The sequence below is a fragment of the Sturnira hondurensis genome, unplaced genomic scaffold, assembly GCF_014824575.4.
Source record: "Sturnira hondurensis isolate 20B ecotype Veracruz unplaced genomic scaffold, ASM1482457v3 Scaffold0017416, whole genome shotgun sequence".
Taxonomy (NCBI): Eukaryota; Metazoa; Chordata; class Mammalia; order Chiroptera; family Phyllostomidae; genus Sturnira; species Sturnira hondurensis.
In genome coordinates, this window is record NW_028090047.1 from 289360 (window position 1) to 315203 (window position 25844).

The following is a 25844-nucleotide window of genomic DNA, read 5'->3' on the forward strand; positions in this document are numbered from 1 at the left end:
CAGGTCCCAGTGGGCGGCGCTTGAAAGACAGCCACACGTTGGTGTTTCTCTCCCTTTCTTTCTCTCTCCCTTCCCTTCTGTAACAATAAATAAATAAATAAAGTCTTTTAAAAATAAAATAAGAAACAAAAATAAAAACTATTAAAGCAGTGCTTGGCTCCAAATTAATAAAGGTCTGTAGAATAAGTGTGATACAATTATGATTAGAGGTAGATTAATGAAGGGAAATACTACTCACCTAATATGTTTTGAAACCCTAAGGCCATCACAGTAGATGAAGATGAGAAGAGAGTAGAGATTGGGCACTACGAATTATTGCCTGTTGGAAAGGTGCTCATCTAGGTATGAAGATATTTGATGTCAGTCTTCTGAGCAGTGCCTTGGTTTCACAAATGAAAAAAACAAGGGTAGTTAACAAAATTCAGTGTGTGGCCCTTGGACTGCAGCGTTGTAATCACCTGGGACCTTGTTACTAATAGATTCTTCAGCCCTGCCCCAGATCTACTGAAACATAATCTGCATTTTAACAAAAGACATAGAAGTTTGCTATTACATTTTTTAGAAATGCTAGCCTAACAGCCACTATATAGGACCCCTAGGGACCCTCACTCTGTTTCCATTGAATTCCTCCATTACTGTTGCATCTTGCTGCTTTAATAGACCCTGTGGGCACATCACTTCCACTGCTCTTTCGGCCTCATCTTGAGAAAAGTCCAGGAAGATGCCCCTACCACTGTCATCTTAAAATTCTGCCAGGCCATGGCAAAGTGAGATACCTCTGGGATTTGGGCTGCTATGGCAAGTTGTCAGGCTACTCTGGTTACACCTGTAACCCCGGGGCTCTCGCGAGATTTTGGCTGCTTTCTCAATTCGAATCTCCAGAACCCAGCAGTTAGGGTGGCTTTGAGGTGGGTTAGACTTCCGCTCGCGCGGGCTCCAGTGGTTGCCTAGCAACGGCGTAAACACTAGTTAGGCTTTAACGCTAGTCCTCAGTAGGTCAAATCCCCTTAAGTTGGCGGGCTACCTAGAGGACAAATATGAATACACACAGAGGCTCCCTGATCCCTCGGGAAGTGGAGACTCCGAAGGAGTTGCAGCTACGGGTGATTCCGTTGGAACTGAAGTTCCGGGACACCCTGGCGGGGAAGGTGTACCGCCAGCCAATTACTATCCACAATCTTGGCCGCAGCAATCAGAAGATCCGGTTTCTGGAGCCGACCAACCAACAGGTAACACACCCTATAGTGTTCCGAGCAGGACCGCCGGAGGACTGGGGCTCTAACACTGCCTTCCCACTTGGGTGCCTGCATTGTCCTGGAGAGTAGGCACTGGAGTCCTGCGGGCATGGGGAGCAGGATTGGGTTTCCTGGGGAGCGGTGAGTTAGGTGTCTCTATGTATATCTGTGCTTGCTTTTTTGTTTGTTTATCCTTTTTTACTTAGGGTTGAGACAGAGTGGGGAAATTCAGTCTAGAACCTCCCAATTTCTTCATTCTGGGTATGGAAAATAGGGAAGGGGGTTCCATGGCTACCTCTGGCCCAGAATCTGTGTCTCATGATTCTGTAGTGTTAATGACGACCAACCTTTGAACCATAAAGTGCTTGATTATTCCAGATATTATAAGATACTGGGAAGGTTTACTATTTACATTTGAACAAGTACTTGTTGAGCACCTACTGTATAATAGGCAGCAGGTGTGAGGAATGCAAGACGAACATAACCCTTCCCTCATTGGACTTAGAAATTCACAGGATGTCAGTCCGTGCCTAAGCATCAGCAAAATTAATGTTTTGAGAGGCTGCCCCTATCTTCAGACCTAAAAGTTGACATAATTTCATGTCTATCTCACAGTGAGAGAGTGGGTGTGAATAGATAGTTGTTAGTTTACTCTGATCACCCCTTATCAGGGAGACTCTTGGTACAGGAAAGATAAGAATTTTTGATACGTAGGTGATGAATAACTGACTTTTTCATGGAATATTCCTAATGATGAATAGTATTGGATTCAGCTGGACTTATATGTACAGAAATGGAAAGGCGTCTGTATTTTTGTGTTAAATGTACATGTATTTAACACAATATAAGAAGGCAATGAGAGAAAAGGACTTTAATGTTCTACTAGTTTAGTAGAACAGTTTAGTTTATTTAGTTTAAATAAACTGATGTACTATTTATCTACACTAAAGTGCCCAAATCTTGAAAGTGAAGCTTGATGAGTTTATATATGTAAGTATGTACCCATGTAGCCACCCCTTGGACCAAGTCATTGAATATTTCTAGTACTCAGGAAGGTTTTCTACAGCACCTGGAGTAATCACCCCTTGGAGATGACCACTATACTGATTTCTAACACCAAAGATTAGTTTGGCCTGTTCTTGTGTTTCATGTAAATGGAATCACACGTTCTTCATTTTCTTATTTGTGTTTTAGCAAGAGTAATGTGTTTATTTTTTAATAGTATAGCACGAGAGACTATTAGTTGCTCATTACATCAAAAAGTACCTGATTCCTCCAAATACAATATAATTAGTGGGAAAGCTTATTTCTCTACCTTACTACATAACTGTTGAACAAGTGAATGTGTATCCGAAAATACTTGCTTTTAAACTTCAAGCTGGCAGTAATCCCACATGTGAGCAAACACTATTTTATGGATGTCTTCTGGTTTGCAGACAGAATAATGATATAGTTTGTTTAGGTTTGGTTTGCATTTAGGAGTTAAAAAGGAAAACTGTTTAGACCATATGTCTTGATATTGACAAGAGAATGACTAGACAGGCTTACTAGTTAAAGGCCAGAGCTGGGAGCCCATTGCCTTGTGAAATTCTCTTTGTTGCAAGACCACCATGGGCACTGCAGATCCTTCATAGTTATAATGGGAAGTAAGGAAGAGACAGATGTGCAGAAAATGCATTAACTGTTTTGGAGGACAAAAGAAAAACAAGGAGCTTTGTAGAGAGCCTGTCATTGCCGCTATTATAATTTCTTAGAATATTATTCTAACATATGGTACTAGTTGTTTTCCATTCTGGCTCAAGATTCTGCATTTTCTATGTAGTGAGTACCTACTATGTGTCATATGAAGTACTATATACCACCTACTGTGGGCTGCTGGTAGAAAATAAAAAAGATACACTTTTTAAAGACATTTTTAAAAGATTTTGTGTATTTATCTTTAGAGGGGAGGGGAAGGAGAGAGGGAGAGAAATATCAATGTATGGTTTCCTCTTGTGCGTCCCCTGCTGGGAACTGGCCTGCAACCCAGGCATGTGTCCTGACTGGGAATTGAACTGTGATCATGCGGTTCGCAGGCCTGTGCTCAATCCACTGAGCTACACCAGCCAGGGCAAAAAAGATACACTTTTCACAACACGGTCCTGATTCATGTGGCCTCTGATTCAGTCAAGACAGTCTTACTTGTAATTGTCTCCTTACTACCACAGCAGACTTTTAAAAAAAATTTGACCCATGTTTTTATTTCCTCTCCTGCAAGAATTACTCCTTTCCAAATTCAACCCATTTTTGAGAGTCTGTGTGTTTTCATTTTCTCTAATAAGTCTTCTTTTGTATTATCTCCAGATTATTTCTACCCTATTGGATACCAATTGCATTTAAAGACATTCATTATAATTTGGACTTGTGTGTCCATGAATCCTGGTAAATCTTTTTTTAAAAGATTTTATTTATTTTTATTTTTTTGAGAGGGGAAGGGAGGGAGAAAGAGAAGGAAAGACACATGAATGTGTGGTTGCCTCTTGCACGCCCCATACTGGGGACCTGGCCCGTAACCCCAGGGATGTGCCCTGACTGGGAATCGAACCTGCAGGCCAGTGCTCAATCCACTGGGCCACGCCAACCAGGGCTGAATCCTGGTAAATTTTAATTTTTATCTTAATGCTCAGTGCAGAAGCTCCTAAAAGCAGGGACGTGCCTTATACACTTTGCAGACCATTCAAAGCGCTCGGCAACTTGCAGTTTGGCCATAAGCACCTACTGCTGAAGCCCCGGTTTCCCTTCTTGAAGACAGAGCCTCTTTCAGGGAAGACAGTCAAACCTGATGTGTAGACTGCCAGCACCCAAAGGCCTATCTGAGGAACAGTCTATTGTTGTCTAATTGTTTTGTAATTGCAGGGAGGTTGAGGATTGCAGTGTGATAGTTATGAGGTATCAAAATCATTGTTGGAGGTCTGATGCTTTCAGATCAATGGTTATCAATAAATTATTCCAGTGCTCTATGGCCTTCATTGCTCTAAAGCACTGCCTAGACTCTCAGCCTGGCACTGAAATCCCTGAATAATTCATTTCAACATGACTGCTATCGCTGCTGATTGAAGCTCTTTGCTCAGTGAGACTAGCTTATTAGCTGCCTGCTGAGAGATTATTTTGGTTATTCTTTTCTCTGGTTGTGTCTGAAATATTCCTGCCCCCCACAGGGAGCACGTCTCTTGCTTCTCCACTTTTTAACATCCATCTCTAAGCCTAGGCCAAGTGCACTTCTTCCTAGCCCACAGTAATCATGTTCTCCCGAGGATTTTCATGATACTTACGGCTGTATCACTCATGTGACACTTAATTAGTCCCAGGTTTACATTATTTATTTAACTTTCAAGTGGCATATAAATCTGCTTCCTCAAAGAGATGATGTATTCAGGAGAGGGATTCTGTACAGTTGTTGGGAAAGGGCTTAAATTTTAGAGGCAGGTAGATGTGTGTTTGGAATCCACAGTGCCTGAGTGACCTTAGGCAATAATTACATTCTACAAGTTCCGTTTTCCTCATCTGTGTGCTGGGAGCCATAATATCAGTCTTACAGGACTGTAGAAGTGCATTGATGTAGCATGCTTGACCTATTATAAGTGCTTAACAGATAGCAGTTCTCTTTGCTCCTTAATTTTTTCCCTAGAGTTTAACAAATATTTGAAAAGAACAAAAGTGTTTCCCCCTCTTTAGCATATTTCTTTCTTACATTTCCTGAAAATTATGACATCTCAGTTCATATGTGGAAAGTATATAAAAAGCTATGTGTGTATATGTATGTTTACATGTATGTACATGTGTATGCTTTTATGTATTATGCCTGTGTACATGATTGAGAAACATTTTTATTAGTTTGCTTTTCTTTTTTTCTACATTTAAGTACCCCTCAGCGTTACATACTATTTCTCAACTGACTGCATTGTCAGTTTCAATTGTCATACTGTTAAAAGCATATCTGAAGGATCTAGACTCTGATAGGTATAAATAACCATTTAGTCTTTGTGTTTAGGGTAGCGGTATTGCCTATGTTTTGAAATCTTTCTTGAAATAATGTACATTCCTAGCATGATTTTGCTCACATGATTTTCTTATTAGGAATTAAGATGTGTAATTTGATTTTTTTTTCTTCCACTGAAGTTCAGAGTGATTTTCCCTGGTATGGAGAAAGAACTTGCTTCAGGACTTCAGATTACAGCTATGGTGGAATATCATCCAAATACAGATGAAAACACTTTTGAGCAACTATATATTATAGTAGGAAGCAAAGCAATGGAGATCCCTCTTACTGGGTACGTATTCTTCATATTCCATGCTGACATTTGGAGCACTCTTCAAATAAAAATTAAGGTCAAAGTAATATTCTTTATATTCCCTAACTAACATGGCTTGTTTTATCTGTAGTTTCCTTACAGCTGAATTTAAAGGGCAAATTTAGCAAATTTTGGTTTAAAAGGAATGAAGACTAGTTTGCTGGTATTTTTTTTATTGAGATAACTTAAAAACATTCAACAATTGCGTGTATTCTTTTTTTCCCCTTGATGTCACGTCCTATTTTATTTCCTCTATTTTTTGGTACATTTAGACAAAAAGACTTAGTAAAGAAAGTGGTATTTGTCTACCAACATCAGAATTAATATTGAAATATTAATATGATTTTAGTATTAAACATGTACCCTTTTATTTTTCCCTTGTGTTTTTTCATTTTAATAAACTACATTTAGATCTGCAATTATATTGTTTCTCCGTCTATTGAGAGGTTCTGATTCTGCGCACTATCCCATTCTGCATAAGAATCAAACAGTTGGCACATGTGAGGAAAGAAACAAAAACTATTCTGCTATTACAAACATATAATTTACATTTTATTTTGAGTAAGGCCATTTTGGGCCCATTCTGCACATTGACATACCTGTGGCCAGCATTCAGATTTGCTTGGTTGTGCTGTAAATGGAGAGAAATATTGAAGACGCTTCTGCCTTTGAGAAGGGATTTTTGCCTTAGTCCCATAATGTGCCCTCTCTCATCAGAGGCCAGCTGCTCGCCAGAGTTGCAACAGGAAGACAACACGGCCTCCTTAAAGTGTGATGGGCAGGGCTGAAGGCAGAGGTCATGAGCAAGCTTGCTGCTATGTTTCTATTTTTCAAAAATGTCAGATGATTGCAGATTCTCATGTAATTAAAAGAAGGGATTCCTTGTGCATTTTCCCCAATGGCAACACTTTGCAAAACAATAGGATAATACCATGACTAGAAAATTTACATTGAACAATCCACCTATTGAATTCAGATTGCTACAGCTTTACTTAAAATCCTGTGTGTGTATAAGCTTTTAATTTTAATACAATTTTATTACTTGTGTAGGATTTCATATCTACCGCTACAGTCAAGATACAGTCAAGATACTGGGCAGTTCCAATGCCACAAGGATCCCCCCCTCTTGTTACTTTTTATAACCACACCCACCTCCCTTGTGCCTCAGGAGCACTATCCCTGAAGTGAGAGCCACTAATCTGTCTTCCATTTCTAAAACTCGTTCATCTCACATATGTTGTATAACCTGTGGGAATTGACCTTTTTTTCTCACAGCAAAACTCTCTGGAGATGCAACCAAGTTGTTGAATATATTAATAGTTTGCTTCTTGAGAACTAGTCCATGATATACATATACCACAGTTTGTTTAACCATTCACCTGTTGAAGGGTTTCAGGCCTAATCCCAATTTTTATCTATTAAAAACACAGCTGCTATGAACATTCATGTACGAGTTTTGTGTGAAAATAAATTTTAATCTGCATATGCTGGGTCATATGGTAGTTGCATGTTTAGTTTAAAAGAAAATTCCAACTTGCTTTTTAGAGTGGCTGTAACATTTATATTCTAGTGAGCAATGTATGAGCAATCTGTGTTCTGCATCTTCACTGGCATTTGTTGCTGTCACTATTTTTAATTTTGACCATTTCAATACTGGAGTTTCATTTGAGCTTTAATTTTTATTTCCCTGTTGTTCCTACAGTCTTCAGGTCCCAAACCAGCCAGCTCTACCTTTTCACCAATTTTCATCATTCTCCTTTGATTGCCTCTTGCACTATTTCTAGGCTTTATAGTTGTGTTTAGTGGTGCAGAACATGGAAAAATGGATTTATGCAATCTTGTTGGGAAACCAGAAGTTTGTATTATCTGATCTTTCTGAAGTGCTTTAGTAGAGAAATATAAAATCAGTGAATTTGAACACTTTTTTTTAAACTTTAAAGATTTTATTTATTTATCTTTAGAAGGGAAGGGAAGGAGAGAGGGAGAGAAATATCAATGTATGGTTGCCTCTTTTGTGTCCCCCACTGAACTGGCCTGCAACCCAGGCATGTTGTGCCCTGACTGGGAATTGATCTGCCGTTGTTTGGTTCATAGTCCTGTGCTCAATCCACTGAGCTACACCAGCCAGGGCTGAACACTTTTTTTTATGTCTTCCTAAAAACTGTATCCCTTCACATTTAAAAGTTTCTAAGATTGCAAAGATGCAATTGCTTATATATAATAAATGTTAATGTAAGATAGTTACATGCCTCTTTTAGATGTGTCCAGTAAAATGGAAATAACATAGTAAGTTGTTAATAGTTGAAAATTTTATCTCATGTTTTTTCCTTCAAATTTGTATTTGCATTCCATTTTTCACCATAGCATCACACCTTCTTTTATTTAATCAGGTTTGGTGTCATCCAAACTACTTTACTTTGTTAAGGTCAGTTCTACCCTTTTTGAGGAGGGACAAAATAATGCATTGTATAGGCTTAGGTAGAGATTCCAAAACAGAGCTCCAAATGTGTTTTAAGCACCAAAAATATTGAGACATGTGGGTAGCCTCTGAAGGTGAGTACTTGGGAGGGTATACCATGTACTCAGATGCATAAAGTCTAATTTCTTTGTTTAAAATGTGTCTTATTATCTTGCTTTCTTGTCTTGATTGCACAGTTCTTTTTACTGACAAATGTGCCACCAGAAAGTGGACCTGTAGACTTCACCACAAGGTTATAATTGTGAAAATTCATTATGTGGTCTTCTGTTTTCCTCTCCTAGGTTGATTCCATGTTGTGATTTGGAAATTGAGCCAGAAGTTAATTTTGGGACTTTGGTTGCCAATAGTAAAGTACATTGTAAAGACGTTAAAATCACTAATCGTGGCAAGGTTCGAGGTAAACACTCATGTCATAAAAATCAACTTACACTTTTGGAAGATAGCTGATGCTATTTGAAATGTATACCTTGCATAATTAACAGATTCTCTGATTCACCTCTCCACCCCTCGCAAATGACTATGAGGTTGTTATATACATACAGTGACTGTAAAAGACTGAGAGGCAATTATTCAGGAAAAATGACTCATTTTGCTTATGATTCTAATTAACACACCCTCACTCTCAGATGACTGTTGATGAACCCGCCCATAGAATGCAGGACAGAGTCATGTAACTGACCTAGTCCTTAGGGTCATCCTGAGATAGAATCAGGGCATAGTGACTTACAAGCTGTGTGATCTGGTACAATTATCTTCAATGACATTGACCTTGAGACTCCTCATTTATAGGTTGGGTGACAAAATGTACTGTGCTTAATTGTGTATGTACTTAAGGTTGTCATATGGTACTTATCATAGACACTCAAGTTTTTTTCCCTATTCAAGTTTGAATTCACATGATGATTCCTAGAGAGCTCTTATGAACTCTCTTGAAAGAATAAATGCTCTTCTTCAGACTGGATTATTTCTGGAGATTTTTGCTGTGACCTAAGGGTTTACATAAAGGTCTGTCTGCCTGTGCTCATGCACGCTCTTCATGACTGGTATACAGCAGGCATAAAAGTACTTATCCCTTCATTCTCATTGGATGGTCAGGGCTGTCATTTCTGCAAAACGGAAATGAGCTCTGCACAGGGAAGACATTTCTCTCTGAGACTGCGTGTGGGATGCATAAACCAGGTCTTAAACCTGTCTGACACTAAGTGCAGATGTTCTCTGGGCTGCTTGATTGAGCACTGGGAATTATGAAGAAAAAGCCAGTCTGTCACTTTACCAATTTTTAGGGGGTGTAGGATATAAAGAAACAAAACTGATCATTGTTCCTTATTGAATGATACTCATTTTGCTTTTGGTGCTCTGTTATTTTTTAAGATTTTATTTATATTTAGAGGGGAAGGGGAGAAGAGAGGGAGAGAAATATCAATGTATGGTTGCCTCTCGTGCGTTCCCTGCTGGGAACTGACCTGCAACCCAGGCATGTGCCCTGACTGGGAATCGAACTGCAATCCTTTGTTTCGCAGGCCCATGCTCAATCCACTGAGCTATAGGAGCTAGGGTGATGCTTTGGTTTTTAAGTGATTACATTTCTAGTGCCTGTGGGATTGTGTAATATTAGGCTCATTTATGGTCTGACCCCAATATTAAGGAGAGAGTCTTTCATGGCAAGTGATCATGGGCTATGTGGGCCTTTAGACTCTCTGGTTATATTTTACAGCAATGATACAATTGAGACAATTTTATTTTTATTATTATACTTTGCAGAAATTTCTTTTAGCAGTTGTAAATAACAAGTACTTCAAAGATTTGTTCATTTCCTCTCTTTATTCTAAAACCTCGCCAGATCATACAGTTTTATTGTATATAAAAGCTCTCTATAAGTAAAAAAAAATATGGTTTTATTTTAATTGAATATTTAATATTATTTTACTTAATAAAATAAATAAAAGTAAGCCTCAGACCCAGGTCCATATATTTTAGGAAAAATAATTTACTTTGGCTTTTAATATTGTATTAACTTTTTATATGTTCGTAGTATTTGTAGTGAACACTGTATTTTGTAAATTATAATTGAGAACTGTAAAATGTTAATAACTATTACTTTACAAAAGAAAAAAATATTGTCAGCGAAACACATTTTTTTAGTGTTGACTTTGTCCCTCATTCTTGAGGTTGAATAATGTTATTTTTCTACCTTTACCAAAATTGATAGCATGTTTTATATTTACAGCAAGTGCCTGTACAGTGTCATAAAGTCTTTATTACTACAAGTACACTATCTAAATATTCATGAGCATAAAGTGTATTTTCATAAAGAGAAACACTTATGCGGAAAATGTATTCAGCAACCAAAGATGATTTTAATAAATTTTTAAAAAGGGTTTTATGTGCCAAACATTTTATAGTTTTAGAGTCAAAGATCAAATGTTTACAAATTTACATGTACACTCCAGAGAACTCAAAAAGCTACACTCCATAGGTTCAGGATTTGTACAGCTTTGCGTCCTCTTTTTGGTGGCGTCACTTTGGTTATCATCTTTGGTTTGTAGACTCCAAAGTTTCTCTGTGTAAACTGCATGATGTTTCATTTTTATAGTCCTTTATGAAGTACCCCTCCATGGATTTAGCCAAATGTTGTTGGAACTTTTGTTTTCTGACCCTTTCAAAGAATGTTTCCTAAGTTCACTCCTGACTGTGCAAAGAAGCACTTATCTTTTCATTTTGAAAAGACACAGTTCAATCTATAAAATGTGTCTGCTATTAGTACTTTATGAGCAGGTGGACTCCATGTTCTCTCACGATTTTATTGTTTCTCAGTTATCTTTGAAGATTGAAAAAAACATTGTTATTTCAGCTTGCCTTGAATGGCAGTCATTTATAAATCTCTTACCCTCAGTATTCTTCAACAGCTCAGTAGACGTTTTGCTACTACAGTGTTATGATGTAGAACAGCCTTTAAAGTCCTTAGTGTGACCTTTACACACCATTTCTCCGTTTGAATAGCTACTGTGGAACTCATCATCCTTTAGGTTTATTTGGGTCATTTGGCTCAAAATATATCTTGCTCTTAATGTGCACTCTCCCCCTTTTCCTGATTGTCAGCATCACCTCCCCACTTCACTGTCTAGAAAAGCCGGGCATCCTCTGTCAACCAGGAGATTTGCTAAATTGGACCCAACTGTGTGTGGTCCTCAGGATCCTCCCAAACTACCCAGAAGCATGCACTATTTATTCACAGTGCATATTTTTCTTTTCTTGGAAATTGATGGCATGGAATCTCAATATACTTTTCATGCATATTGAAAAGCCGGCACTCAATCCACTGAGCCATACCAGTCAGGGCTTAACTAACAACTTTTGACACAGTTGGTCACTTTGGCTTCTGTGACCTCTCACTCTCCTATATAAAATCATGGTTAATAATAAATAGCTCATGTCCAGGCATCAGGTCTTCCAGGGCCCAAATCTTAATTGCAACATTCACTGGCTGGGCAGCCCTAGGCAAGGGATTTACACTTTCTGTAGAGAAACACATAGTGTCTGCCTTCTACAGTTGTGGTGATGATTAATAAAATGCTTAGCACACCCTCTGACATGTCTTAAGTCTTCAATAAATATTCACTCTTGATGTTAAAGTTACTCCTTTTCTACTGACTCCTCTTCAGTTTTCTTTTGGGGACTACTGTCTATTTTTTGGCACATTAAATGGGGGTGTTTCTTAGGATTTGCCATGGTCCCTCGTGTTTCTTCAGTCAACGTGCGTTCCCTAGGTGGTCACTTCCATTTGTGTTACTTCATTGAAGTCTACACAATACTTTGTACTTCCTTCAGGTTTCTCAAACTTAACATGCCTAAAACCAGCCTCTTCAGCTTCTCCCCAAAACTTGTCCTCTTCTCTTTTTCATTAAATGTCACCACCATGTATTTGGGAAAGTGAGGAACTTGGCAAAATCCTTGAGGCCTCCATTTTTTTCGCTTTCTGCCCCCTTAGTCAATTATTCAAACCTGTCTATTGACTTTCTGATCATGTCAATAATTCGTCTTCTCTCTGTCCCATTGCCGCTTCTCCACAACAGGCCATCATCTTCTCTTGCTTAGTAGTTACACTAGCCTGAATCATTTCTCTGAAGTCTCCGCTTATCTCCTTGTAGTTTACTATACACACATTAGCCAGTGTTGTATTTGAAAAGAAATGAAAATTGATGGCAGAATTTCATCTACAACATCCTTCCTGCAAGGCTACTCTTCTCTTAGGATGATGCCCTTGTTCCTGTTAGCAATTAGAAAATACAGCAGTCAAATATGTCATGATTACTAATGGCATTAAAGTTATATACAACACGGTAATGTTTATATACCCACAGTTTTCATATATTTAGAAGACTGAACAATATTCTTTTGATTTGTTGCCGCATAAACGTCTGAAACATTACTTAAACTCCTGACAAATTTTGTCCAAGTGGTTACAATACAGGAACAATTATACTGACTCAGCCTTAACTGAACTCATGCAGTTCTGCTTTTCTGGAGAACTGAGTCAATAATACTTATTTATTTGGCATGGATAGAATAGTATAAGTATGTGTTCTATTTTATGACAGAAAATAAACCTTAAATATTATGCCATTAGCACTTTCCTGAAGTGATTGGACTAACAAATCTTGTTACTGTGAATTTGCCTTTTCCATCAGGTCATTTCTGTATTTAAGTTTTTTTGTCTTTTCATATTTTCAGTACTTTTATTATGCAAATATTTAATTTGCCTAAGTAAAGCACATAATTTTGGAAAATGTTGTAAAAGGTGATTTAAAATGCGTGAATTGGGCATTCACATAGTTGTTTCTGTTGGCAGTGTGCTCACTTGTGTTAATGTTGTATAATGATATTTAAGAGACTTATGACTGGCTGTTTCCATTTGTCGGGTATATTTTGAGCATAGCTTTGTGCCAGGAACTGAGTGGGGTACCAGGACCACAGAGATGGAAAATACAGTGTCTGATCTCAAGGACTGTGTGCTCTAATACAGGCACCAAAGAACCATAAATTATGAACCATTTCTGCTTTCATAAGAAACAGTTTTTGTAGGCTCCTTCTCATATGCTATTTGATTCTAGAAACCCATTCCTTCTGCCTTTTCCCTGTGTGAACTGCGTTAATCCATCCATGGAGAAGTGGCTATAAGTGTGAGTCCTATGGTCAGAAACTGCCGGGTGAACATCCCAGCTCAATTACTTGGTTGCTAGCATTAGTAGTCCGCTATTGCTATCTAACAAAACCACCCCATGACTCTGTATCTTAAAAGGGCAATTATTTAAAAAATTTTCATCTGTATGCTTGTGGGCTAGAACTTGACTGGTCTAAGCTGAGCTCAGGTGGGTGGCTGTTCTGTTATGCACTGCAGGGCTGTGAGTCCGCTGGGTGGCTGTGCTCCATATTTGCTCATTCTGGGGCCCAGGCCAAAAGGACAGCAGCTCTTCAAGAGAAGCATTTTTATGGTAGAAGTGAGAGAGATCATCTGGGGTTCAAGCTGGCATGTTGTCACTGCTAGCTAGCCACATGGTATTGGCCAAAGCAAATCATATGATCAAGTTCAAAGTCAGGGGGTAGGAAGACATACTTTGTCCATGGTAGGGTGATGGTAAGGATACAGAGAAGTGAAGAATTGGGGTCTACCACAAAAGTTGTGTGTCTTTGGACAAGTCACTCAGTTTTTCTAATCTTCTATTTCCTTATTTATAAAGAGAAGTAATGATTCATCTGATGTCATGGAATCATTATGAGGATTAAATAGAATACCACAGGGAAAACTTTTAGCAAAAGTATCTGAAAAGAGTAAGCAGACAATATATTTTAGCTGTTCATGAGGGCTGGGTTGTAACACTAGGCTCACATATCTTTGGTGACCCTGGAACTTGCATTTACAATCAAAATGGTAATTCTTGGTCCTCAATAGATCATATAATGCAATACTTGTCTGTCCCCTACTAAGAGTATGAATGTAATATTTTAAGGCTCCAGATAAAAACATCTGCTCTTGTTCCCCTGAGGTACGTTTTCCGTGGAATACTGGGGCCCATTACCAATTGTCATTTCTCCAATTCATGGTGTCGTGGAGCCCAAGTCCTCAAAGACTGTTAAAGTGGATTTCTGTGCAGACCAGCCCAGAGTTGTAAATGAAGTGGCAAAGTGAGTGTGTACTATGGTTCTTAATTCTAATAGAGTACTTAATACTTACCTGTTTTCCTGTTTCACTCTTCAGATATATTTATCATCTTTGAATGTGGGTTCGCTACTTGTTTTTTGTGGGGGTTTGTTTTGGTCAGTATTAATTCACTGAGTCTCTAATACTTGTTAAGCCTGAGAGAGTAAAAAAAATGGGAAGAACCAGAGGATGGCATATGGGTATACATAACAGGAGCTCCTAGTTTGGATTTTGTGGGTGGAGGGAGTAGATCAAATAAGGGCTCCACTAAGAAGGAGATAGTTGAACCAAACACTTCTGGGTCAGTAGGAATTAGCCAGACACGGACAGTGGTGTGGTTTGGGCTGTGTGTGTGCGCGTGCGTGTATATGTGTGTGTGTACAGGAGGTGGGCAGTGGTGAGAGGAGTGGGTTAGAGGAGTGATTCAGGCAGAGTAAGTAGAAGACCTGAATTCCTAGAGGGAAGGGGACAGTGTTACACACAGGGAGATCAAAAGATATGTAGAGGCAAAGAAATGGAGGTAAGGAGTGATGTGAAATCAGACCAGGAAAACCAGGTGCAGGGTCCAGTAAGGGACCGCGTAGGAACAGTGTTATTTAATGCTGCGTGTCTCAGTTCATTAGTGGGATATGCGATCACTGTAATGGGGCGCTACCAGTTTTAAAACAATGAAATGGAAAATGTCAAAATGCATCTCACCTAGTAAGGGCAAAAGTTGATTTATAAAACTTGAGGTTCGTGCCTGTGCTTCCATCATTACAATGTAAAAAATATTTTTTACTGAAGGTCACAGCCAAAAAAAAAACTATTTGAGAAAGAGCTGTGAGCCCAGATAGGAGCTTAGGTTTTATTGTGAAGGCTGTGGAATCTCAAGAAGGTTTTAAGATGGGAGTGTCTTATTTAGTTTGCATTTTAGAAAGGTCATGCTAAAAGCATTGTGCAAAACAAATCAGGAAGTACAGATATGGAATAGGTTGCCTGACTAGAATCTATAATAATGAAGTAGAAGAAAAATGATAAATGCATCAGCTAAGGTACAAATTGGGAGTGTGGAGAGAATTCTACAGGTTAGAGGTATGTTATGGAGGTAGATTTGACTCGATTTAGTGACTGGTTGTAGAAAGAAAAGGTGAGAGAAGGGGCAGGTCTGTGGGAGAAGATCCGAGTTCAGGTTTGAAAGGTTGGAATTGATTTGCTTCACAGAATACTGGGGGCCTATTAGATTTACGTATCTTGAGTCCCAGAAAAAGTTTTGGTCTTGGTACATGGGGTTGAAGTTTGTCAGTGAATAAATTGTCAATGAAGCATGAGGTATTGAAAATAACTTTGAGGAGGGTAGAGTATGAGAGAGTAGGTGAGAAAGACAATTAGTCATGGAGTTTACCACATATTTAAGTCCTGGAAGAATGAGAATATAGAGTCTGAATAAGTTAGAGGAAAACCAGGAAAGTATGGTGTCCGGGAAGCTGAGGAAGGAGGGATATGCCAAGAGATCGTGTGAAGCATGTTCACCGTGGCAGACGTAGATCGGAGTGGTCAGTTGTCTGCTGTATCTGATGGGGTGAGACTCAAAAGGACTTCATTTAGGCCAGAGAAGGATAAACGTGGGGTGGGGGCCAGTTTCAACAGGGCATTCAAATTAGTCTGGGAAGTGAAGTTTTATGGGGTATATTCATTTCAGCAAAGAGTAGGATTTTGCTGAGATACTTTCCTTTGTAGGGAGTTGGCTCATTAGGAAGGGGATGGCACCATACTCCCAATTTGTACCTTGTTGGCTGTTTGACTTGGGGGAGTAGGATGAATTTTAAAATATCTCAGAATTCTAGAACTAGAGGTAATTCTGGTATTTACAAAATAATTGGTGCTATGGACATACCAGTAAGTTCTCTTTGGGATCAATTCACGCTATTGTTTCCCAATTTTGTTGTCTCTTGGAGATAATGAATTTGTTTGCACATGACATTTTTTTAAAAGATTTTATTTAGTTAGTTTTAGAGAAAGGGGAAGGGAAGGAGAAAGAGGAATGTGCGAAAGACTCATGGATCAGCTGCCTCTTACTCACCCCCAAATGGTACCTGGCCCTCAACTCAGGCATGTCCCCTGACTGGGATTCGAACCAGGAACTTTTAGGTTTGCAGGCCAGTGCTCAATCCACTGAGCCACACCAGCCAGAGCTGGTTGCACATATGTCAGCTGTGCAGATTCAGACAGAGGACCTGACGGTCTCTGGCATGAATGTGAAAGAAACTGCTCTTAGGCCTTTGAATTTTAATTATAATGTGATTTTTGTAAAAGTTCTGTTTATATAAATATTTAGGACAAAAATGAAGTATGTAGAATTCTAAGTGAATGTATATATATATATCTATTTATATTCATTATCTTGTAGAGTGAGATTGCAAGGTCATCCATTCACACTCTTGAATATCAAAGTTCATGTGGTTGAGCAGATTATTGAACTATTAAACATAAATGATAATACAAAGGTGGAATGCATACGCTTTGGCTGTATTTACTTTGGAACATCGAAGATTGAACATGCGCTTCTATACAATAATAGCCCAGAATCTGTAAATTGGGTGGCTGTAATACAAAATGATTCTGTTGGAGAAGAATTGGTAAGTAAATAGTGCAACAGAAGATCAAGTATTATGTTTTGAAGCAGCTTGTTTTGAACTTATTAATAACAGAAAGCTGGTCTTATCTTTTTTTCTTCCCTCCCTCCCCTTTCCCCTCCCCCTCCCTCTTTCCCCTCCCCTCTCCTACACCCCTCCGCTTTCCCGCGCCCCTCCCTTCCCTTCCCCTTCTCTTCTCTTCTTTTCTTTTCATCTTTTAGAGCCAGGAAAGGTTTGCTGATCAAGAAGGCTTAGTTTGAGAAGATGGTAAAACTAATTCCCCAATCCATCTTCCCACCAAGCTTTGTTTCATTATTTTAAACATGTTTTAACATGCAAATGGTTAAGATTCCATTTCATGTGTCTTCAAGAGTAACCTGAAAAAGTTCAGCAAATTAAACTAACATTGATAGTAATATATCTGAAGTAAATCAGACAAATATTTCTTATAAATCAGCCACTAACTGTGGGGATTTCTGACCTCAGCAGTTTCTTAAAAGTTTTTTAAACTTTATGATGATCCTTGTTCAAATGTATGTATGGTACTTTAAAGACACATGTGTTCTCTATCTTCTGGTTGCAGGAATTTCTATAATTAGCTTATGACCTCTTAAAAACAATTTACTTTGTGTTTTTGCCCTAATACTCTTTTATTTCTGATTTTATATTGCAGGGTATAAATACTCAACAAAGAACAGATGTTGCTATACATAATCTTGCCTACTTCAGACAAGTAAAGAACATAGATGTTACCACTTTTATCTCCTGTTTTCCTAATGAAGGGACTTTACTACCTTATCAAAAGATTAAAATTACATTTTGTTTCAGTCCAAAGTAAGCAAAAATTAATTCCATTGAGATGTTACTTATTAATGCAAAATATATTAGCCGTGCATTCATTAGGTTGACTTTAATATTAAAACCTGTCAGAAGGGACAAATTCTTTTTTTCTTATTACAGTTCTGAGTATTTCTAACATGCTTAATAATATTGCCAATATTTAAAAATATGGTTCTAAATACTTCATGTTAAATTAACAATTTCTCCATACCTTGGGGGCATGGGATGGTGGAAGTGGAAGTTTGGGGTTGTTTTGGGTTGTGGCACCAAACCAATCTGTGCATCCAAGACCTTGTTGTCCCGGCAGAAGTAGCCGGTGTCAGCAGGATGTTCTAGGTGCCTCCGCAGAAGATACAGTGCCTCTACCAGGGAAAAAGCACTTGCTGGCTGAGTACCATGAATTTTAAGCCATATAGCAGTTGCTGGGATCAACCACAGTTGGTTGCGGAAATTTATACAGACTATGAAGACTTTCGCCAGTGGGTATTTTTCACAATTCTGAGTCCTTGGTTTGGTTATTTAGTTTGAAAAGGTATTTGGAAATACTGTTTTTATATGTAGTAGCAATTTCAGCCGCACTAGAGAGGTCGTAGTGTGTGGTGATAACTCATCTAGTTGTTAAGTGTGTTAACCCTTATTGGTAAGAATTCTGCAGGGTTAATGTTCTTCTTTCTATGGCTGTAGGGTCCCTTGGTGATATCAATTGTTTGCTGAAAACTGAGTTGGGTTAAGGAGAGGAATATACCAAGTAATTATTGTATTTGTACAGTCTGTACTTACCTTATTCATTATAACTTCCTACAGGAAATTTCTTTGGTGAATCTGTAGAATTCTGTTCAATACACAATCTTTGAAATTCTAAGAACTCCTTTTTTTTAATGGCAGCATGGTCACTTTGAGAGTCTAGCATAAACTCATAGATATGAGTATGATTTGAAGTCGTAGTTGCATGTGTTCTCACCATTATGTTTGCATTCTTATGTAATATTTCACATCAGCCTTTTGTGTATGTATTTGAGGTATCTACTGCTAGAAATCTAGTAAGGCAAGTGAAGACTGCCAGTGTGCTGACCTGTGAGGGAACCCATCTCCGTCTTTGGTCCTGCTTCTCTTCCTTCCATCTTTCCTTGCCTGTCCTCCAAATTACCTGTTCTCTTCTAACAACAGTGTGGCTAGCAATATGTGCTTAGTCTGCGGGAGGGTCAATTATGTAACAGAGGTTTGCAATTACACCCAGGGGTAAGAAGGACTATTTAAGAGAATTGACCAGAGTGCTTAGCCAGCCATGAACTCTGCATACACAAAAAAAGGACTTTACATAAAAAGTGGCATTGGTGTTGTACCTTGATGACTTAGTGTTTTTAAACAACCCTTGCCTTGCAAACGTTGGCATGAACTTATTCTTTGGATATTTACATTTCATGGCCTTCTTTTGGCAAGTCTCGATGTCTATGCTGTAGTATTGGAAAATTGATCACGGTCGTATTTTATTCCTGAACTTTCATCTGTGTGCATAGATTTAAGGGTTCAGTTGATATCCCCTTGTGAGAGGTAACAGTGTATTCTCTTTGCTGTAAATATTACCGACTGTGATTTTTTACAGGATAACCGGCGATCACAGAATGGATGACGATCCTGCTCACAGGCAAGACTATGTTGTCTTTTTGAGATTTGACACTGTAGGAAGTAAGGATGGGTTTTTGAGAGATGATAACAGTAAAACCATCAAAAGTAAGTGTGAAATAAGAATAATCATCTAATGTATAGCAGTTTAAATTGTTTAAAAGTGTGGACACCAATATTCGTAGAGGCAATATGATAAAAAGACACAATTATTGAATGGAATGAAAATGCAAGCGTAATCAAGAGAACTTAAACTGTCTTTTGTGGTATGTAAAGAAAAAAATCAACCTCAGAATGATTTACATAGTAATCTTCCAATTATAATTTAGGAGACTTTATTATTTTAAAATGACATTAGGTAAATATGATCTAGAGTAGCGATTTTCAACCGGTGTCCCAGAAGAATTCTTAAAACATGCTATACCTGACTATCTAGTCAGGGGCACTGACCTCTTTTCCTTTAGATTGTCAAGTAAAAAAAATGACAACAGCCAACACAATAGCTGGCCAGTGTGCATGAATAAAACTTATACCTATCATTTTTTGCCAGATTGGCAAAAGATATATTTTTTGGTGTGCTGCAGAATTTTAGTAATTAGCTTATGTGTGCCATGAGATCAAAAAGGTGGAAAATTGCTGATCATAGCTTAAGGAGTGAAAAAACAAACAAACAAAAAAACCAACCTGGCCTCTTTTCCTATGTAATCCTGTAGCAGAACCACTGGGTTCTATTGCCCGCTGCCAAAGAAACTGTGACTCCCAATGGTAGAGCCTTATGAAAAGGAAAGGAACTATTTATTCAAAAGTTATACAGGTTCAGAATAATAGCAGAATTCCGTTTTTAAGTCCTAGGGTCTCTTAAAACTAAACACCCACAAACACAGAGTCTTGCCTCCCCTTGCCAAACCAGGCTAGTCAGAGGTACTGTCTCTCAAGAAAAGAAATATAAATCTGTAGCTTGGCTAGGCAAATTCCCATTTTAAGATTCTGGCTTTTCCCAGTCCTCTGTGCTGGGCTAGGCTCCTGCTCTTAATCCCAAACCGTGTGGCCCCCTCTTCATGATGGGCCGGTGAGAGCCCTGCATCCTTTCAGACTGCCTGGCAAACACCTCATGGCTGTCCCATGCTTGAGTTTAAATCCTCACCCTGCTCCTCCTGCATAACTCCATTTCCAACTCCTCCCACGGAGGGTTACAGCTGCCCTTACTCTGGCCTCTTCTGCCTTTCTCAACTGCCATCGTTAGTATGGGCAGGCATTGCTCCATGAACACCTTCCTACTCTCTAGCAGGCACTGTAGTCTGGGGACCACCTCCTGGCTGTATCACAGGTTAGAGTAACGCCCATCTCCCTGGCTCTGAGTGTGTTAGGCACAGGTGTCAGCATTACTAAAACACTGGCCAAGGTCTTCAGATATGCAGAGTAACTCTCAGTGGCCTTGCTCTGCTTCCCTTTTCCCCAGCCATTTTAGTGGGGGGTTTGGGGGTTTCTCAGCCTGTTACAATCCTAGATTGTCTCTTAGAGATTGATATGGGAAAAAAAATGACCCATTCCATCTCTACCACATCCTTAGCTCTCAGAATCTATATACAGTAACAAAGAACAACATCTAGTGTTCTGGTAAATAGGGTGCAATATCCTGTTATAGGATATTGATAAGTGCATATGCTTTGCAGACTACATGTCGAGATGCATTCCATTTTTTTTACATTCTTGGGTAATACTGGATGGGCTGCAGTGAGCAAAAATGGAACAAGACTTGGAGGTCAGCTTAACAAGACAGATCAAAAGGAAAATAAAGATATAGGCAGGTGAGGAATCAAATCCAGAAAGATGAGTCATGGCAAGTCAAAAATCTAAAAGACTTGCATGTCAGTGCAGTGACATACAGGGTGGGGCAAAAGTAGGTTTGTAGTTGTGAATACACAAAACAGACTTTATTCTTGTACTATTATTTATTAATTATTGTGTTTTGTATTCACACACCTGTAAACTTATTTTTGCCCCACATTGTAGATTTTTTAAAGATTTTATTTATTTATCTTTAGAGGGGATGGGAAGGAGAGAGGAAGGGAAATATCAACGTATGGTTGCCTCTGTTGCATCCCCTGCTGGGAACCGGCCTGCAACCCAGGCATGTGACCTGACGGGGAATCGAACCTCGATCCTCTGGTTCACAGGCCTGTGCTCAATCCACTGAGCTACTCCAGCCAGGGTCCACATTGTAGGTTATTGAGCAGGGTTGAACTGTGTTCATAGGGCAGGAATTGATTGCTATTGCTATTTATCTCATGGTTTGTGATATTGAGCTCTGAGCTCTGTCTTATAGAATATTTGTTCAAGGATTGCAAGTTAATCTAGTTTTTCTTTTAAAGATTTTATTTATTTCTAGAGAGAAGAGAAGAGAGAGAGAGAAACATCAATGTGTGGTTGCCTCTCAAGTGCCCCCTATTGGGGACCTGGCCTGCAACCCAGGCATGTGCCCTAAGTGGGAATCAAACTGGCGACACTTTGGTTCACAGTGTAGCGCTCAGTCCACTGAGCTATACCAGCCAGGGCAACTTAATCTAGTTTTGAGTGGCTAGACATGGAGATGCTACCTTTATGGTAAAGCCATAAAGATAATTTAGAATCTAGGATTGGCTAGTAAGAGCATCAGTGCAGAAATATCTTCTTTTTTTTGGGGGGGGGGATTGTAGTTACATTGCTCTCTCTGCAAAATTGTTCTTTCTCCCAATTAGAATGTACAATTTATAGGTCCTGTCTTCTTTCTAGTATCTCCAAAAGTTTATGTTTCTCTTATTACCCAGTTTATATTCCTGCTCTTCATTATTTTAGTCACCTTTTTCCATGTACACTTAAATATCTTGACCCATCTCCTGAATGACTGAGTGGAAAATCTCTAATCTCAGCCTACTCTGCCTGCACCTGGGAAGCTAATTGTGATACAAACTCATCCTGTGAGGTTTCACTTTTTAATCTAGAACCACTCACCCCAAGAGGTTGGTTTAAGCTGTTTGCCATCTCTGCTGCATTCCTGCGTTTATTCACCTCCTCACAATATGAGATTGATATCACATACCTTCCATTTTCACCTCAAACCTTCACTATTTCCTCCTTCATCTTAACTCTAAACTTGTAAATATATTAAGTGACCTAGTAGACATTTTCTTCTGGATGCTTACTAGGTATCTCAGAATTAACATGTCCCAAACAAGAACTCACGGCTTCCCCAGAAGCTGTCCCTTCTGCATTCTTTCCTGTGTCAAGAAGCGGCAGTTCCTTCACTTTAGTTGCTCAGGCCAGAAACCTTAACATCATCATTGATTATGTGTGTTTTTTTGAAAGCACCATGCATTTTTAAAAAGATTTTATTTATTTATTGTTAGAAGGGAAGGGAGGAAGAAAGAGAGGGAGAGAAACATCCATGTGTGGTTGCCTCTCTCATGTCCCCTACTGGGGACCTGGCCCACAACCCAGGCATGTGCCCTGACTGGGAATCGGGCCGGCATCCCTTTGGTTTGCAGGCTGGCGCTCAATCTACTGAGCCACACTAGCCAGGGCTGATTGTGTGTTGTATTTCCTATTCTACATGCAGTCCATCAGCAAATTTTATTAACTTTACCCTCAAAAATATATCTTAAATCTGACCATTTCTCACCATCCTTCTACTAGTGTTATTAAGACATATTTCATTCCTTCGAATTTTTGGAACGTGCCAAGCAAATGCCTACTTTACAGTCCTTGTCCTTGCTGTTCTATTTGGAATACACTTTTACTAGATTTTCTTCAGGAGTTCCTTTAAAATTTTGCTCAAATCTCTCCCCATCAGAGATACCGTTTTGGACTTCTCCATATAAAGAGTAGCCCCAAGATGATGTGCTCTGTCTTACCATTATAGGGGAGGAAAAATAATTTTCCTTCTATTCTTCTAAGTTCTTGGTTGAGACCCCTTATAATCAAAGACAGATCACAGGGGAAAAACAAACAGAAGTTTAATAACGTGTATTTCCAGCATACATGGGAGATACCCAGGCAAACTGAGTAACTGTTGGAAATGCCCAAGCCACCACCTTAAATACTATCTCTAGCTGAAGACTAAAGAAGATGTTGGGGGTGGGGAGCCACTGTGAGAGCTTCTGTGGCAGAGCCCAGTAAAGGAGGGTGAGGTTATGGACATTTAAGCCTCTGCCATCTCCATTGATGAGAGTTCCTTCCAGATTCAGAGAGGGAGACAAAGGGATATTTCCTTTCTAAATGTAAATGTCCTTCTCAAAAGGTCAACTTGCAAGTTTCAGAGCTTTTCCTGAATCTGCTGTTTCTAAAATAATGACCCTTATGCCAAAGAGGCTTATTTAGGGGTGACAAATTCTGCTCCCCTTCACCCTACATTACCTTTCCCCATAGAACTTATTGTCTCTGAAATGCCATACATTTACTTATTTATTTTATTGCCAATGTCACCTCACTAGAAGGTAAAGTCCATGAGAGCAGGAATGTTGTCTATTTTACTCACTGCGGTTACCCTCAAGGCGTAGAAGAGTACTGGGCCGTGAGAAAGCATGCACTGTTTTTGTTGAATGAAAGATCGAAGGAGCTACCCAGAGCTCATCAAGTCTTTCAGATGACGTGGTTTGGACCAAGGAAATACATCTGGGACCCCCAAAACACTTTTTATGTTAAAAAGCTACTTTTTTTTTCAAACAGGTGATCAATTTGAGAAATTGGAATTAGCGCTAACAGGCTCAGGAGTTCCTGTTGTACTACAGTTTGATTTAGGAAGCAGTCTTAATTTTCCACCTTGTTCCATGGGTGAACGGTCAGAGGTTACATTTATTATGGAAAATCGCAGCAAATTTCTTCCTGTGTTATACCACTTTAAAAAAATTGCGAATTTTAGAATTGACCCTCAAAGGGGCAAGCTTGGTGAAACATGTGTGCAGGTAAGATAATTTTTCTATGCTTTCACACACTGTAAATATTTTTTAAGGTTTGCTAAAATGCCTTGCAGGGGATTAAAAACTACATTTGTTGCACCAGTGTTTCTAAATCCTAGCTCTTCTGTGGCCTAGTTATGAATACTTTTGTATTGCTCTCACACAGTATCCATAATTATTTGTTAAGTGCTTTTCATGTGCCCAGAAAAGCATTTGACACTATAAAAAAATGTAAAGAAGTGCAAAAAATAGTTACAGCTTTTAAAACAGTTTTTTTTTCCCCTGAGAGTATTTATTTATCTAGTGCCTAAGAGGTCGGCCCCTAAGCTTAAATATCCAGCACGGAGTCTTGGCACTCCCTGCATAAGTGGGTGCAGGAATAGGTCCGGCAGCCTTGGTCTGAGCCATGGGATGCCCCCGGGGCCAGCAGCTGCCGACAGCAGCAAAAGGTGAAAAGGAGGTGGAGTCAGGCACCCATCCCAACCCCAGAGGCAGTGCTAGGGGGGTGCACGGTTCTTGGCGTCCCACTGCCAGATTGAAGGTTGGCCAAGCTGGGGTACACACGTGTGGCAGAAGTGAAGGTCCAGTGTCATGAGTAGAGACTGGAGCCCAGATGCCGGCCCCAGTGCCAGCTAACCCAAGGCAGGAGTGAGGGTTTGTGGCAGTTTTGCCTTTGGGGGGCACAGGCCTTGCCCTCCTGTGAAGGGAGGTGATATGGGGAAAATGGACTGAATACTTGCTGAAGAGGTAAGTTTCTGAGCCTTTTACATGTCCCCTGCCCCCCCTTCCTCCCCCAGTTCTTCAAAGGCTGTTATGGAAGGAAAAATTTCTTTTCTTGTGATGATAGCTTTCAAAATGTACATTTTTAGCAACTTTCCAATATGCCATGCAGTATTACTAACTATAGGCACCATATTGCACATTACATCCCCATGACTTATATTTTTTATAACTGCAAATTTGTACCTTTGGAACTTTTTCACCCATTCTGCCCACCATCCTTCACCCTCCACCATCCACCCCTTGTCTCTGGCAACCACCAGTAACCTGGTCTCTGTATCTATGAACTCATTTTGTTTAAAGATTCCACGTATAAGTGAAATCATAATCTATCTATCATTCTCTGACTTATTTCACTTAGAATAATGCCATTAAAGTCCATGCATGTTGTCACAAATGGCAAGATTTCCTTTTAACGGCTGAATAATATTCCTTGTTTTTTTATTCATGCTGGTGGACACTTACATTGTTTTCATGTGTTGGCAGTTACAAATAATGGTGCAGTAAACGTGCAGGTGCATATATCTTCTCAAATTAGTATGTTTATTTTCTTCAGATAAATACCCAGAATTGGAATCGCTATATCATATGGTAGTTATATTTTAATTTTTTTGAGAAACATCCCAACTGTTTTTCATAGTGAATGCACCAATTTACATTCCCACCAACAGTGCACAGGGGTTCCTTTTTCTGTACATCCTTGCCAACACTTGTTATTACCAGTGTTTTTGACGATAGCCATTGTAATAGGTGTGAGGTGATACCACACTGTGTTTTTGATTTGTATTTCCTTGATGATGATCGATGA

General features: G+C 39.2%; 1 protein-coding gene across 1 annotated transcript in view; it reads left to right on the forward strand.

Annotated features, from left to right (window-relative positions):
- Nucleotides 1-1037: 1037 nt before the first annotated feature.
- Nucleotides 1038-25844, forward strand: part of CFAP47 (cilia and flagella associated protein 47) — a 328185-nt gene continuing 303378 nt past the window's right edge. Inside the window, exons 1-8 of the mRNA XM_037067787.1 lie at nt 1038-1229; nt 5394-5545; nt 8327-8442; nt 14090-14228; nt 16634-16862; nt 17533-17693; nt 19303-19430; nt 24027-24262. Of these exons, the coding sequence (XP_036923682.1) occupies nt 1038-1229; nt 5394-5545; nt 8327-8442; nt 14090-14228; nt 16634-16862; nt 17533-17693; nt 19303-19430; nt 24027-24262 (1353 nt within the window). The remainder of the gene's footprint in view (nt 1230-5393; nt 5546-8326; nt 8443-14089; nt 14229-16633; nt 16863-17532; nt 17694-19302; nt 19431-24026; nt 24263-25844) is intronic.